The sequence below is a fragment of the Motacilla alba genome, chromosome 1, assembly GCF_015832195.1.
Source record: "Motacilla alba alba isolate MOTALB_02 chromosome 1, Motacilla_alba_V1.0_pri, whole genome shotgun sequence".
NCBI lineage: Eukaryota > Metazoa > Chordata > Aves > Passeriformes > Motacillidae > Motacilla > Motacilla alba.
Genome location: NC_052016.1, coordinates 57,159,704 through 57,176,827, shown reverse-complemented (window position 1 = coordinate 57,176,827; position 17,124 = coordinate 57,159,704). Strand labels below are relative to the sequence as shown.

The 17,124-nt window shown below is 36.8% G+C and overlaps 1 protein-coding gene across 15 annotated transcripts in view; it reads right to left on the bottom strand.

Moving 5' to 3' along the window:
• The window catches only part of FRY (FRY microtubule binding protein), a 223,706-nt gene that overhangs the window by 14,134 nt on the left and 192,448 nt on the right, over nucleotides 1-17,124 (bottom strand). For 12 of the 15 annotated variants that reach the window (XM_038127474.1, XM_038127494.1, XM_038127483.1 and 9 more), the window contains 8 exons: nucleotides 16,971-17,045; nucleotides 15,734-15,904; nucleotides 13,690-13,698; nucleotides 9,901-10,101; nucleotides 9,239-9,400; nucleotides 5,657-5,820; nucleotides 4,626-4,815; nucleotides 238-387 (listed from right to left, as the gene is read on the bottom strand). In XM_038127474.1, coding sequence (XP_037983402.1) covers nucleotides 238-387; nucleotides 4,626-4,815; nucleotides 5,657-5,820; nucleotides 9,239-9,400; nucleotides 9,901-10,101; nucleotides 13,690-13,698; nucleotides 15,734-15,904; nucleotides 16,971-17,045 — 1,122 coding nt within the window. The remainder of the gene's footprint in view (nucleotides 1-237; nucleotides 388-4,625; nucleotides 4,816-5,656; nucleotides 5,821-9,238; nucleotides 9,401-9,900; nucleotides 10,102-13,689; nucleotides 13,699-15,733; nucleotides 15,905-16,970; nucleotides 17,046-17,124) is intronic. The other 3 variants (XM_038127401.1, XM_038127420.1, XM_038127455.1) reach the window with 1 other exon arrangement.

Sequence of the window (17,124 nt, the reverse complement as noted above, 5' to 3'; positions counted from 1 at the left end):
AACATATCATAACTACTCCATGAGTCTATGACTTTATACTGCCCATCTGTCACTACTTACTTAATAAAATAATACAGAAAATGTATCAAAATATGGTTTCTGACAAGAGATAAAACATGTAAGATAGAAGGAGAATTCCTTTTTGGCATATCTCTTCAGGAGTTGCTCAAAAGTGAAACAGCCAGTAAAACAACACACAGCAATGAAGTACATGCCTTTTGAAAGGAATATACTCACTGTTTCTGCATCTACAAAGAGGGTGGGACATTCTGAACATGATGTTAACATCTGAGAAGACCTCACAAACTTGGAGCCTATTCCTCTCAAGTTGTCTCCCAGGTAACTAGCTGCATCACAGGTTAGGAAGCAGAATCTTTTCTGAATATTCTGGAAAGCAAAATACAGTTTATAACATTATTTACTCAAGTATGAGCTTCCTTCCTTTGTAAACAAATGGCACGGTTGTTTTTCTTTGCTTAACAAGACCATCTCCCTGTGGAGAACTGAATGTCTGCTCTAGGATACTGAGTAAGAGTTTTTGTGCTGGAGACAGTGTACAGCTGGACAGCTGTGAAACTAATTACAGAGTTAATAACCTACTACTAAAATACATTCTTTCCTGTGAAGACAAATCAACCTTTATAATCCTTTTAGCCACAGGTATCTTTTTTTTCATGTCTCTACAGGGTTAACAGAGTAGATCAGCACATTACTTTTTCTGCCCATTCCGGGCATTGTTTTGTTAATATTCCTGTCAAGTGGCTAATCACATAATATAATGGACATACTAATGCCAAACAGCAGCACGGAAAAAGCAGAAAAAACCCTTTTGTTCTCCTCTGTGGGAAGAACCTTCTTACTAAAACTTTACTGCTGCTTGGGAAGATTCCAGAAATATTGCACTGCATCCGGGAATTATTCTTCTCAGCAGATTTTTTTAATGTTTTGAGTTCTAAACCAGTCTAGTCCTCCAGAAACATTCTAGTGCTTTTCAGTGATTAATATATGAAGTGAATAAAGAATAAAAATAATCTATTATACTTGCACTGTCTGAAACAATGATTTTGATAAATACCCATCAGTTTTCACTGCCCAAATATATCTCGCTAAGGCCTAGAACTCAGCAGTTAGGAGCAATATGAGAATATTTTTAAAAATAAATGTGTGCAACATTTTTATATGATTAATTCCAGTTTACCAAAGGCATTTCTCTGAGGAATGTAGGTTAGGACCCAGTTGTACCATAAGTATGTACCATAAGTATGCCTCAGTGGAGAGAAGCACTTTCCAAATGCCAGTCTGGATGATAGACATAGAAGTATTGCTTGTTACTGCTGCTGCACTGGTGCATGGAAGTTAAGTACCTAAAATCAGGTGAGTTGAATTCACACTTTATTGGTAATGGAAGCTGATGGATTGAATGATTTTCTTTAAATGATAAAAAGGCCCTCACACTGTAGGCTATACACTATCAATGATTTATAAAATGGACGGAGTCCCTGTACCAATCAGTTTCATAACTACTTATTTATAAATCTCTTTCAAAAGCATCTCAATTCCCCATCTGAGCACAGTTAGGACCAGGCAGACTGATACTGGTCTTACTGTTTCCACCATCTTGCTTCAACACAGAAACAACGTGCTACAACACCTCGCTCAGAGCACGGTACAGATTCTCTGCTGCACTGAGTCTGTGAGAGGAAAGGGTTATCACCAATTACCACCAAACCAGGAATATTACTATTTTTATAAGCAGCTAGCAGAATCATCTGAATCATAGGTGAAAACTGGAGATTTACTACTGTGATGTCTTCTGGAAAGAAAGATTCAGCCAAGTCTTCGTGAAATTGTTGCTAATAACTCTCCTGGCAAAGCAAAGAGATCTAGATTTGATCTTAAACAACAGAAAAGACCTAGCTGAGAACAAAGAAGTGGAAGGAAATTTAAAACGACAGATTATGAAAGAGAATCCAAGACACAATGGTTGAAAAGGACCTCTGGAGAACATCTGATGCCACCTTCAATTCCAAGTGGGACTACTGCTGACCCCAGATCGTGTCAGACTTGCTTTTAACTACCTGAATCTTAAAATCTCCAAGGTCAGAGCTTCCTGAAGGCTTTGGGTAACCTGTTTAGTTGCTGCAATGCCCTCCTGGGGAACAATGATTGAGTTTGTAAATCTGAGGCAGTGAAGGAGATAGATTATAGAAAAAGTAACAAATATTCTTCCTCAAATCCTTTCCTTTTCAGCTATTCATAAAAGCAACAATCAATCTACAGTTGATAATGGTCTTGAAGAGTGTTTTAAATTATTAAGAGTAAACCAGTGAGAGACTGAACTTTGCTATGTATAATACTTCACTAAAATATATTTATTTTGTGATTACATGGACTAACAGATCTATAATAAATTCTCATCTCAGCTATGTCCTTCTGGGTGCAGACTACAGGGCTGAAATCTAGCAAGCAAGGCCTGAATGCAGTATATATTTTACGAAATGGGATTACTGTGAATAGTAATGCCAGCTGTCAGCACATTGTGAATAAATATATACCTGCATATAGTCACACTGCTTTGTGTCCACGTAAATATTAAAAAATATTCTCTAGAAAGTTTTCTTCTTCACCTCAGATTTCCTTTCCTGGGAAAAGGACTTTACATAACAAAAGGGCTTGATTGAGGAAGGTACTTGCTAGATCTGAAATCTACTTGTCTTGCAGCTGTCTGGTCTGCTGAAAGACATTTAATTTGAGGGAATACAAAGAAGCAGCAGTAAAGATAATCCAGAGATCTCTGACTTCTGACTTGTTTACAGGAAAAGTACTTCAATAATTTCAGGAATTTTAAACAAGTTTAGTGTGTTGTGGGCAAACATCCAAGATACCATTAACTTGACACAGGACTGGATTGTAGGTGCCCTGGAAAATGCACTTCTTTCACTTCACCAAGTATTTAGTTGACAAGCTTCTACAAACAAGGATTTTGTTTCACAGTCAAGTATTTTGGCAGTACTTTGCATTGCAAGCTTAGCACATACAGGACTTGTTTCTGAAATTTCCTGTTAATGAGGGTCAAAAGTCAAAGTTAGCAGATAAGTACTGAAGTTTAATAGTGCAAACAAAATACAATTCCAGACAAGCTGGGATCTTACGAAAACAATAAGGAGAAATAATACTCCTATGTTTTCACAGTGAAAAGAAGAACAAAGTTATTTTTATACACTAAAAATATGGCAGTGACCCCAGCTAAAAATTGTGACTTCTTGATATTATTAACACCTTTTTCTTTCTCCTACAGTATCAACTGAAGAAAATGAATAGGGTATCTTCTGAATATAGGGCATGCACAACAGCAAATGAAGTGTGTGCATTACTAGGATTTGGAGTCAAACAGGTACTTTACAAGTAATGTTTAGGTCTTTCATTAAACTGCATTATTTATTCAGTCTTCATAAGTGTGGAACCTGTTCCTTTTCACCTCTTCAAAGAGGAGAATCAAGGACAAATAAGTCTCTAAACACTTAGACAGAGCTATTTACCTCTGGGACTGAGGTTAAGACAGAAAAGCTGACATAATGAATAAATACAGGGTTAACACTCAAGTCAGCACTGGGTTTTTGGGTTTTTTTTCCTTCCAAATGGTTATTTATCAGTGTTTAAAATAATGCCTATAGGTCACACATATTTAGAGTAGTGTAATGTTTAAAGGAGGACAATGTGCAGGTACATAAGACATTCAACTCCATCGGAGCACAGAGGAAACATGATGAAGAGATTCTTACTATAGATTGCTTCTTTCATACCAGATTAGTCTTAGATGTACGAAAAGATCTTGAAACTGTGTATTTATTAGCAGGGTACCCCTTGATAATAAAACGTTGGGTACCATGAGATCCCAGGTACTTAAACTCTGCAGAAAGTTACCTGGCTAATGCTTTCACTGGAGCTGTTTATGCTGGAGCATGCTAAACATCCTGCAGCTGCAGGAGAAACAATTAAAAAAGGCTTGAAAACTAGTTACAGGTAAAACCAGGCAATCATTTTTTAGAACAACTTGTACATTTGACTCTTTCTTTTCTTATCTTTTGGCAAGATTCTTATCTTTGCAAGCATATAGTTTTAGAAAGGAGAAACGTATTTCTAGTCTTCAATCTCTGGAATTTATGTTACACGATGGCAGCTGGGTATTTCTAATTCAGATGAGTAGGTACAAACCATTGAATTATGCTGGCATTGACATGGACACGCTCAGATTTCAAGAGTTTGAGATAAAAGAACAGATTAACAATAGTTTAAGATTAAAAAGGCTATTTTCTTGTCTCTTGCAGTTACTGTTTCTGCAGTCTGTTTGTAAAGTACTGAAGAAAACACTAAACACTCTATAGAGCGGATCTGAATTTTGCAACATGACCTCCAAACCTGCAAGTATGAGATGCATAGTATTTTCATGGCAAAACTGGCCACAGAAGACAATGCTGCATGAAAATGTAGCACAGCAATAATTCTGTAGTATGCATAATGACAAGGGTTATATATCTAGTAGTTCATTACTGAGGCTGCTATCAAGAAACACTAATTGCCACACACAAAAATTATGATTTTGCATCTCAAACTTCTTTTCTCACCTTAAACAGGGAAGAGAAGACATGAAATGTATAAACTGCACAGGAGCCATCGGAGTCGCACATGAGCTGGTTGATATGACTGCGCCAGGCTTCTTCGGCATCATCGCATGCTGCTGGCTGAAATGCAGCAAGGATGGCGGAAAAAAATGGAGAGGGAGGAGGGGAGGCATTTCGGTCAACATCTCCAAAACTGAAGGAGGAAACAGAAAAAGGTGATGAAAGGAGAATCTCAAGAAGGTGGTAGATAAAATACGCTGTAACAGAGAGATAAAATCACAGGAACCAATTACAGCACCTTCCTAAAAATATTCATGAATTTTCAAATTACTTTTGAAGGTTGACAAGATGTTGGCTACAATGAGAAAAACCTCCAAATCAGATTCCCTATCTTCAGGCTGTTATTATCTATCTTCCTCCATCCCAGAACACTTGAATTGTTTGCTTGCACCATCATTTCCTGCAAGAAGGCTGAAACTTCACAGGAGAATAAAACTCTCTCTCCTCCTCCTCAGGCTAACTGCCGTCTAACTCAGCATCCAAAATCTGAAAGAGCTCCAGATGGCATGTAAAAAAATCTTAAAGCCTTTTTATAACATCTACTGGGGTCCAGCCACACTCACAAGCAGCCTTAAGAGCATATAGCTGGGATTTTTAACAATACTGAGACCTTCTTTCATGAGAAATCAGAAGGATGAATACACATCTGATCTGTTGAACAGGTACCTAAGTAATATCTGCACTACTGCAAATCTTTAAAAATCCTCTTTTTTATTTTAATTAAGCATAATATATACATAATGCCTAGCTGCATATTGTTTCTTGTTTTTCATAGAATTAAAAGCTTGGTTTTATTTTTTTTTCAGTTGTGTGATAATTATGCAGGGAATCAGGGCATTGTCTTCTCACTGCTCCCAACTCATGAAAATTTTATAACTCCTGTGGCTAAAACATCCATTCTTTTAACTACCACCTTGCAATTATTTTGTTTACTTTGTAAAAGAACTTGTGTGAATAATAGTATATCAAAGTACCTAGCAAGAGCAAATTGTTCCAGCCTGTCAGCTTTCTCTTCAGTTTCTGTCATATCCAGACTAAGGCTATCACTGCATTCAAATGCTCCAGGGAGTTCATTTGTAGACCCTGAAAGGTCATCCTCATGGACTGCTATATCTTGTTCTTCAGGTACAGCTTCAGCCTAGGGGAGTGAAGGATGATGTCTTAGAAAACAGCAAATTAGCAAGTTAATTCCTCTAATAAATAGAAAGCATGTAATGAAAAAGCTCACCTGACAACACGTTAAACTGCACAGATATAAAGCCACAGGTTATAAATGACATGAATCAACTTACGCTTCTTCAAAAATACCATATTTGCTCAACTTTCTGACTTGGATAAATATTATTTTTAAGGCATTTTTTCAACTTGTCTAGCAAAGACTTTGAGATTCCAATGCATGTGGCAACATAGAAAGAAAGTAATTTTTCAGAAAAAAAACAATAGGGTTGTTGTTACTGCCAGTCTGTCCTTGTCTCTTAACACTTTATAGTGTCCAAGACTGTACTAAAGCCTCTCAGAATATACTGGAAAAAATTACTGTCTGGAAGACTCTATGCAAGTTTAGAACTGGGAATTAATTTTAGCATGTTATTTACATTCAAGAGGAATCCAAGCATTCTAACAGGCCATTTAAAGGATTATGCTTAATTTCCTTCCCTTTTCATCTATCAGCACCTAAAGGTCATGATTTGTTTTTGAAACGTTCCAATTTTTCTTGCATTTTTAGTCTGAACAAGTTTTGTTTCAGCTTTAATCTTTTGGCTTTTGTCTGCCTCATCCATAGCATCCAAAGCACTTCCTGTAGGGATATCTGCAGTGGGTTGCTCAAACCTTTGTGCACATATGCCCATGTGCATGCACAAACATGTGCTGGAAATTATTAGAGACGGAAATCTGTGGCAAGTGGAGCTAAACAAGAAAAGTGGCCCTCTGCAGTTTGTCAAATCTGTTTGGATCCTACAGATTAATTATGGGGATTTGTATTTGTAAAACTTAAACGAGACTTGTAACAGAGGGGACAGGGTCAGAAATTAAGTAGAATAATCTTTTGGTTTGCTTTGTTTTCTAAGCAAAAGAGGTAGAAATATTCCTGAGTTCGAGGTGAATGAAATGAATCAGAACCCGAACCATCCTGAAAAGAGAAATGCAAGCTATATGGCTGAATTGTCAGAATAGGAACCAAAACACCTGGTCAAAAGTGTAAATGTTTCATGCTTATTCAAGAAGTAATTAGTAGTAACCAGTTTCACATATTGAATATTAGCTTGAAAGAACCACTGCATTTTCTTCGCTGCAATGACAGAGTCTGTAGGAGGAAAACACATTTTGATGGGATAGAGCAAGGGAGGGAGGAAGAGGAAGCAAACACCTCCCATCCACTGGAGTCTAAAATTATGCCCCAAAAGTAACATAGAAAAGTGAAATTTGGATATTAATGGAGGATTGTACTACACTTCCAGAAATATGTGAGTTTAGATAACTGGAAAAATACATAATATAGCATCATATGAATTTTTTTAACGCTCATAGAATTATCTCACTATTTTTAATAGAAAGAAAGTTTAACAAATTAAGTGCTGTTAACAATAATATGTGGATTTGGGCATTGAAACATCTAGGAAGAGGCTACATAATCAGTCTGTTTCTCTCAATTGCTGTATCTATTTAAAGGTTGAGGTATTTTTGGTTTTGCTTATGATGCAACAACTAAATATTTTGTAAATCGCTGAAGAAGTAAAAAAAAAATTTCCTTTGCATTGATGACACCTCATCAGCTCTCTGAAAAGAAAAATTCAGAGGAAAAGAGAAACAGTAAAGAGCTCAGATGTTGTGTTATGAAATTAAGTAAAAATTATTTAGGTGTAAGTTTCAAGTTTTTTGACTAAAAACTGGATAACTTCTTTACATTGACTCCAAATTATTTTGAGTAAAATACAGAAGTATGCACACTAGGAGAAAATACCATTGAGGCAAAAACCCCACCAACAGGGTATTCTGTGCTGGCCAATTCAATCATCTTTGTGACAGCTGACAGTTGTAACCTGGGCTATATTTTACACCAATATCAAATCTCTACCAGGACTAGCTGAATTTGCCTGTCAATTCCACAATAAATTGCTCTGACTTTACATTCTTCACTTACTTATTCCAAAGCTTTTAATTTTTGATGAATATTGGCACGTGGGACATTAAAGAGATTTTGAAAGTAAAGATTCCAAACTCACAGACACACACTGAACTCCTAAGCTGTGATTTTCAGTTCTTTCTTTCACTGCACACCAAGAGCTACTGCAGCTGGATGCATGAGATCAGCTGCAGTTCCCACCTGCAAATGTGTCTGTTCTGACTCTGCTTCCTGAACTGAAATTCTGCCAACTTCTGCTATTTACAGTTGTTATGTGGTTACCTGTCTACCAACAGTTGTTTTGACAAATGATAATGAGTTTACCTTCTCCATAGCCACTGTTTGGAGAGGTTCTCCTCCTTTCCTATCCTTACAAACACTTCCCTCCTCCCGTCCTTTCTTCCTACTGCAGCGGTTTGTGACACAAACAATTTGCTCTATATTCAGCACAATTCCAACCTCCTTTTCTATGACCTCTTCTGTAGAAGTTTCCATCCTTCTGAAACATGCAGTGCTAGCAGTATCAGTTTTTTGTGTGGCTGCATTTGGAGGAGGCAAGGGCAAGAAGGAAAGACAACAATTACAGAAGATTTATTCTTCCTTTGCCCCAGTCTCATACACTGCTCTTTCTGCAGATGTCACTCAATTTAGACATGACAGAGAAGCTTTACTGACAGAAGCCAACAGTATCATCAAGGCACGAATCCATCCCCCCAAAACCATATTGTATTTCTGGAGAGACACTGAAAGGAGCAGGTTCACCTCATCTCTCATGAGCAAGTACTGTTGAACAGAAAATTAAAGAAACCATCCCCATACTGATAATGATTTACCAACCTTGCTTTGTCTTCCTCTTCTGATACAGTTCTCTGAAATACACTGTGCTGAACATGGTTGTTGTATCCTTGCAAATCCTGCCTCCCCACCTCCAGGATGGTTTAATATTGTGGTCATGAATTTAAAATTTCTGTGTGTCTGCCAAAAGGCAAGTACTGAATCCAGGGCACACAACCGTACAATAGGTCCCCACATACAAAAATATTTCAGAGAATACACCCATACACCCACCACATGAGCTGGCACATTGTTCTTTAATTCAGCATGAAGAACAAAAGAATATTGCCTTGGAGTTGTAACTTGTAGCCAGTTCATTAACTTGTCTTCTGATGAGCTTGTACTGTTTGTGCGTATGTAGTGCAACATATTTAAGAAACAAGAAATAAAATCTCTTAATGAAGAAAGTGTAAGTAGAGAGGAAATGGTAGCAAGTGAAGTAGTGCATGAATGTACTGTACTATGCCACTAGACAGAGGAAGCCAGAATGTACTTGATTTCACAGATCAAACACTTTTTGAAGTGTAAGCAAAAGGAATTGTAACAGTGTTACCTAAAATACAGTCCAGCTGGAAAAGAAAGAAGAAAATGTATTCACCTTGGGTCCTTCAGACACCTGGAGATTATTCATACCAGGCAAAGACACATCAAAGCTGGATGCTCCCATGTTAAAATGATGAGGGTCTGCTGAGGTTGTGTCACATGATGTAGAAAGTGAGTCAATATGATTTGCATCCTCAGATGGGGAAAGATTTATAATCTGTTTAAAAGACAACAAAAACACAAAAGAACTGAGTATACCGCTACCCTACCACATGCTGCTTCCATGAACATGCAAAGCAGAGAGTGTCTCACAGTGCAGTGACAGTGGCTCTCTTAGACTGTATATAGACACAACCCTTTGAATATTTCTGTCATAAAAATTTGATTAAAAGCATTCCAGAAGTGAGCAATGAAAATCTGACACTGTTTACCTACCTGGCATCTTGTTCTATTTCTTTAAGCATTAAATACATCAGAAATATTTACTATTGGACAATTGTCAAAAATTGTCCCATAGTAAAAAAAGGCAAATAATAAGATCTGATGATTCCTTGGTTTCAAACTTTGCATAAAAATTCCTGTTTACCTTTGCAAATAAGGGAAAATGCACCCACCAATTTCAGCTCATTAGATTGCACCTGAGCAGAGGAAACCAAAAGCCCATGTTATTTAAACCCACCACCCTATCTTTTCCTAAATTTCAAGTTTGCAACTTACTAGGTCTGAGTTCTCCAAGATTTGGCTGGTGGTTAGGTCCTCCTCCTCTGATGACTCATCCGAGTCCTCATGGTTCATTTTGTTCAGGCTGGGCGTGCTCCCTGAGAGCTGGTTCTCTTCCATCAGCTGCATGTCACACTTGTCCAGGCTGTCCAGGGACCGTCTGCGCACTCCCCAGTTGAAGTTGTCCATGCTCTCACCCTGAAATCAGACAGAGGGTCAGCTTGCTTGGTATAAAAATAATCATATGCTAAAGTTAGCTCCAGACATATTTTTATGTAAAAATATAGTAAAAACCTGAAATAAGCATTATCTTGCTTGTTCACCTGGAGATAAGAGCAGAAGCATGGAAATAGCAGTTAAGTGAACACTCAGTCTTTTCAGTATTAGATATTTTTCATGCATTCCTAATTTAAGAATTTGTTTTGGTAAGTCCACATATACACACTCGTTGATATCAGTAGAGCAGTGATACGCAAAGGAAAAGTTTGAAAGCAATTTTAAAGGATTTTTTCATGTTTAAAAGTATTAGAAGCACAGATCATACCAATGGTTCAATTGCAAAACTTATGTTAAAAAATTTAGATTCTTTGTTTTATATATATAACCTTAATGGTGAGTAGGTTTGAACAAACCTTTGCTTTACACAAAAAATGTAACATCTTAAGCAGCGCACCTTTTAAACTTCTGGTTTAGGCCCATATTGCTTATTTTTGAATCTATTTGAATTATTTGAAACTATATTTTGGGAATAGCCTGATAAGCATTGCCTGGGATCTCACATTTTAAAAAGGACACAGTCAAATGGCCAAACATTTTATATTTATCAGACTTCCAGTTCTGATCCCACACACAGTTACATAAAGCAAATTGTGTAACCATTTGCTTAATGGTTAGGCTGCGGAACTGATAAAAAGATCACTTGATTTCTTTCATGTATAAAGATGACAATTAACTTTCCACCCCTTTTCCATTTATTTACTGTATATATTTTCCAGTGGACTGTATGCCTTTTCCCTGATTGCAATAATGTTTTACTCCCGTCCTAAGTCTAGCCAGGCTCCTCTCTGGCAAATGCAGGATCACAACTGCTCCTGCCATGGACCTCCAGAGGCAAATGGGACCTTACACAGCAAGAAAGGTTTCCCCAGAAGTATTCAGATGCAGTTTTGGGTACTTTACATAGGTGAAAGCCCTCAATTCTGCATCAGCATGGGAAGGAAATTTAGAGAGAAAAATGTTTCCTTTTAAGGTTCAGGCTGTCTGTTTTAAACAAGACTCTGTAAGTTGCAATGCTCTCAAAGGAGCAAGTCAATTGGTGAAAATTCAAGCTGACAGTGATACTTTAAATATTAATTTAAAAAAAATAGTTCTGCTTAAAAATAATATTATTATCAAATAACTGATTATGGTTATTTCCTGGGTTTATGTGGATCAAAATTCTAATCAGTGCAGTGATTGAGAAAGAGGTCTCAGTTCAGTAAGGCCCCTTAAGCAGAGTTGTGATTTTAAACACTTGAGTGATGCCCTTTTGGGAATACTCAGACATTTACTGAATGGGGACCAAACTGCATAGCGTGCAATGAATTAAATTGCAATCTTACCTCCTTAACAATCAACACACTTGCACAAATTGATCTTATTTTGCATCATTACCATTTAATGCAATGGACTGTGGAATTTGAATAGGAGGGAAAGTTCAGTTTCATGACACTAAGCTCACCATTTCATGAACAAATATGATGAAAATATAAACAAATATTTTTAAGGAAAAAGACAACCCTTGCAATTCACAAGAACATTTAAAACTAAGGAATGCACTATAATGAAGAGAAAATGAAGACGAAATTGTTATGAAGCCTGACACATTATTGGAAGAACCCTGTGTTTTCATCCTGGGACTGGTATCATATGGTAGTTTGGGGTGGAAAGAGAACAGAACATATCTGAATTAAGAAGTCAGGCCTCTTTAAATCATAAAAATGACTGTTCAGTTCCAAGTTATTTATTTTAACAAATTCTTTGGGTGTCCATCCTCCCCCTCAAAGGCTGGAGGACACATGCAGCAATTAGACATCCTCCACAAACACATCAATTACTGAACTAACAAATGACAAAATGACATAAATAAGCAAGCAAGCAAAGATGACTGTCATCATACCCTTATCCTCATGATGCCTAGTAAAGCCATCAGTAAATTTAGCAGCCCATGTCTATGGGAATATTTCATGTTGCAGTTTTATTCTGTAGTGCATTAAGGAAGAAAGCCAGCAAAAAGAAGAAAAATAAAAGGGACACTTCCAGGGTATGCAGTTAGAAGGGGTAGTGAATTAAAAGTGAGGGAAAGGGTGAAAGAGATGAAACACTATAACTCAAATACCCATAGCATTTGGATTAGTGTAAGTTTGCTACAGGGGCACCCACAACCATACTAAATTTAAACAAGAGGTCAGCACATGTCTATGAAGATGGAGTTGTTTCTGTAGTCTATCTAGCAATCTTTCTTCCAGAGTTAACAAGAAAGAGCAAAGATGTATTTGAGAGGCTGTTCATTTTTATCTCCAGCAGGAGCAAAGCCATCTCCCATCTGAAAAGTCACCAGTGGTACGCATCAAGTCAGAAGAAAACAGTCACATTTTAAGTGTGTCTGGCCAGCAGGGAGCAGGTACCACTCAGAACTTCCTACAGTTACCACCCTCTGGTAAAGGAGCAGATGTGCCCTTGCAGCTACTTCAAACTTTACAACAGCCCAGGGGAAAGGAGAGACAGAAGGGAAAGTAGTCCTGTGTGGGGGAGAGCAGTAAAGTTCCTCCACAGATGCAGTAAGAATCATGCAAAACCTCTTTCACACAAGTTTTCATCCTTACTGTGTTGACAAAGTATGCAAAGTTAATGGAAACACTCAAATATTGTAGGGCATAGGCAGAAGCATTGTGGAACTCCACAGCAAGGCACTGTTTCCATATAGATGTATCTCTTACAGCACAGGCATTTTGAGACAAAGATTTTTGAGGGCTGTGTTTGCATAATAACTGATATACAAACTATCAGAAACAGACATGCAAAATTCTGTGGTTGCCTATTTCTGTATTATTTGTACAACTCATTAAATTCTCTATCATTTCAGTTCTCTCTATGCATTGACAAACTTAAAATTTAGGCCCCAAACTGGCAATGACTGATGTGTCTTTTCAGTTTTCCTCACAGAGTAAATGATCCAGCAAAGTTGGTAGGACCATACAGCTGTATTAAGTTAGGCTGTAGAAATTAATTTATTTATTCAATTAAATTGAGTCTGATAGCAATAATGTAAACTGTCTTAATAGGTCTCAGATATCAGCTTTAGGAAGATGCTAACAGGAGACAATAAGCCACAACAGAAAAGGTAGAAATTATATACAATTAGCCCCTAATAACAAATGGCCCAAACTGTATAGATAATCAAGTTTCTACACATTAACCATGCACAAAGATATCACAAGGAGAAAGGGCTCAGTTTGAAAAGCACTGATACTAGAGTTAAGATAGTTTAAAATTTTTGAAGACTGTTGAACATGTCAAAACCAAACTTAAAATGAAACAGAATATTTGAAAAAGACCTCCAAAGTATTTCTAATACAAGACAAAAAAGGAAGCACCTGTCAGAAATGCTAGCACGCACACACACACTCACCTACACACACACTGAAGGGGGGAGGCAACAGCAAAACTATGATGTTATTCTACAATATAAATTTGCAAGAAGGCATAACATATGCTGGCACATCTGAGTTCAAGTAGCATTCTTACCTGAAGTTCCTGGGTAGCAGATATAACAGATAGAAAAACAAATAGAAAGAATCTATGTAAAATCACTGCATCAAAGACATCATAGACAAACATTTGCCTACTATTTTAACAAATATTATCACAGAAACTTCAACTCTACCTTTTTAGTCTGAAAATAACTATTTCTTGTTTTCACATCTTTAGGAAATTTCAAACAACTATACCTTGTGGTCTGGGGATGACCCAAGCATCACTGGCCTGTTAAAATCATATGCACTTTTTTGAAGGACTGATGTTCCTCTTGCTAGCTTTAGTTTTCTAACACTGTCTTTTCATTTTTATGAATCTACAACACTCAGATATGATGTAAATGTTACAGTTTCAACTCAGTCATTGAAGTAGCCTTTTACACTAGGTTTAATTTTATTTTTAAAACAGTAGTAAGTCAAGTCTGAACTAAAATTTGGAATGCAATCCATGGCAATTAAAAAACCACTAAGTGTAACTCAGCATTTGTAATTTTACTTCACATGAAACTAGAGAAGCTTGGTATCTGTTTCAGGACCAACTTAAGACTATAAGGATATCAATTAATTTAGGCCTCAGTCTTGAAGCTGGTCACATGTATAAAAAAATCTTTGCAGAGTCACAGTCCATGAAAGTAAATTTATTTTAAAAGGAATTGTTGTGCATAATTATTTATACTCTCTATATAATTTTAATCAGTGAAGAGAAAGAAGAAATTCCTAAATTTCAGTGGACGACAAAAAATTATTGAGTGATCTTCAGTCAAAATTGTAGTCCTACTTTTTTGAAAGCTTTTAAGACACAGAAATTATTGCAGCCAGTGTATTTTTGCTAGACAACATGGCATTATTAATTTATCATTCATCCTTGTTTGGAACCTTGAAGCTCCTTCAATATTTGTCTAATGTATTTGCAACCATTGCTGCCAACTACCCTTTCAGGGTTGTTTTTTTTTTTTTTTTCTTAGCAAAGTCATGGGCATCTGTGAGCCAAGACTACTAATTTTGATACAGAAATTCCTGCCTTGGAAAAATAAGGACTTTGGGACTTTTTTTTCCCCCATTCCTTCATCCTTTCTCTTCATTGAAAAAAAAATTCAGGTGTACATGAGTTCACACCTGAGTGTTCTGTTTACCTTCAAATTATTTTACTACTGTAATACAAATAGGTAGAAAAATGAATATTTCTTCCTGTACACATGTTCTTCTCAGGGGTAAGAATGATTGAGAGAATTAATGTTAAAAACAAGTCCACAATTAAGACATCTGAGTCTTAAGTCCTTCAAAAGAACTAACAATTTTTGAACTTTTAAACAGCAACAAAATTGTTAGGCTTGTTTGGCAACAGATATTAATTTTTGGTCAAATAGAAAGAAATACCCCAAGTTTGATATTAGCAAGGTTAAAGGGTGTAGCCCCCCAAAATTTATCAGTTTTTCTCTTCAGCAGTTACAGCTCAAGGTGAGCTGACAGACTTCACCTGTCAAGACTTGATCTGGGTGCTCAGGATTTTGTTTAGCTCCTGCATGAAATGATGAAATCACAGACACCTCAGCAGAGTGGAAGGTACATCTCTCAGTGATTTCATCGGCAGTTGCAGGAATAACAGCAGCCTGAAGGCCTGAATTAATGTTTCAGAGGGTTCCTTATGAACCAACAGATTTGGAACAATTTCATTTTATACGTTTTTAACCAGCAAATATATATATTTTCTTAACAATTTGGATCTTTACAAATTGTATTTAAAATAACTCCACTTAAAAGTAAGTTCACAAAAAAGGTACTAGAACAGAGGCTTGATTTTCCACTACCAGTTTTGCAGTGTTTCCTAAAGTAGATTCAGAAAGGAAGGGTGTGGTAGTCTTTTTACTGTTACGCTACTGAAATAAACACTAAGTGAAGATCATAAATAATCTGAACTTAAAAGTACGTTTATAGCTACACAGTTAAAGTTTTATGTTACAAGAAGAGAAGAGTTTAGCAGAAGGAGTATAAAAGTGTATTAATAAAAAAGCTGTTTCAGAGAAAATATACTGTACCTCCCCATCTTCCAGCTCAACATCTAGGAAATCAAAGTCCCTAAAGACTCTGAATTGCTGTTCACTGTTGGAATCATCCATGTTCTCCTGCTCCCTTGTTCCGTCTTCTGAAGAGACCAAGCTCGTCTGGTGCTCAATCAGATCCAAATCACCACAGGAAGAAAAAATCACCTACAATTCAAAGGATTTCTTTTGTTACAAACTGTTCCCTCTGGTTGTTTCTTCCTAAAAGCTGTAATTGGTTATTCAGAAGACTGTATTTCCAGTACACACCTAATTCCTTCACTGAGTATTTTTAGAACACTCTTTTTTATTATTTATGTTGGACAGGTGCCTTCAGATTAAACTTGTACAAAGAAACAACTTCATACTGTGGGAACACATCCAAGAATATTACAGCTACCTCCTGAAGGCTGCAGATTGATGTTGCCTGGATGTTTGTATACATATACAGCAACAAAATTCAGAGAACTTAGCAGAGAAAAAACTTTCAGGGGATGATACAATAAGTTCACTTAAAAAACCCCTCCAGTTAACAAGTTGTTAAAAAATATGTCAAGATTAGAAAATACAACATGCTATAATTTTTTCTTTCCTACTGAGTATACTTGTATCTACAATTTAATTGCACAAATTAAACAGTTCCTGTCTTGCAGAAAAAAAGGACCTGTTCTCCATAATACAAGTGATATATATATATACCATGTTCAAAAACATTCAGAAAATTTTCTTTATTCTGTAGGAAAGATTTAATAAACACATTGAGAACTTCCCACCCTGGGTGATCAATCACACTTTCCCTGGCACCAGATAACACTCATTTTTAAAGAGTAACATCAGAACTAGTGTCGAATGGAAAAATCACACACACACACCCCCTTTCCCCTCCCATTTTATTTTTGTAATATAATTTTTTCCTTTATAAAGGTTCTGGATTGTTAATACAGAGGTCGTTACTCTCTACCCACTGAGATGGCATAAGTAAAACCTACAGCAGCAGAGATTCTCACAGGAAAACCACACATAGCTCCCAAAGTGAATCTTCTTTAAGTGAAAGGGCCATCCACTCCCTGGTCCACATGCTGTGAAACACAGCCTGGGCCAGTACAAAGGATAGCAACAGTAGTGGCTTCAAACCCATGCAAATCTGATCAGCAACTCTGGGAGACACAGTTCTTCACTTTCAATGCTTAGGACACAATGAAACAAAAAAACTCGTCAATACAAGGCTACTTACTGAAGGGTTTTTACTCAGCCCAACTTCCTGACCACACAGGGAAAGGACATGCACCAGCTTTTCCTTGGTCCTTTTCTAGAAAACAAGATGTTTCTCAAGTGAGCATTTTTTAACCACGCATTCTCCCTGTGGCTAGAAACATACATTCGCAATT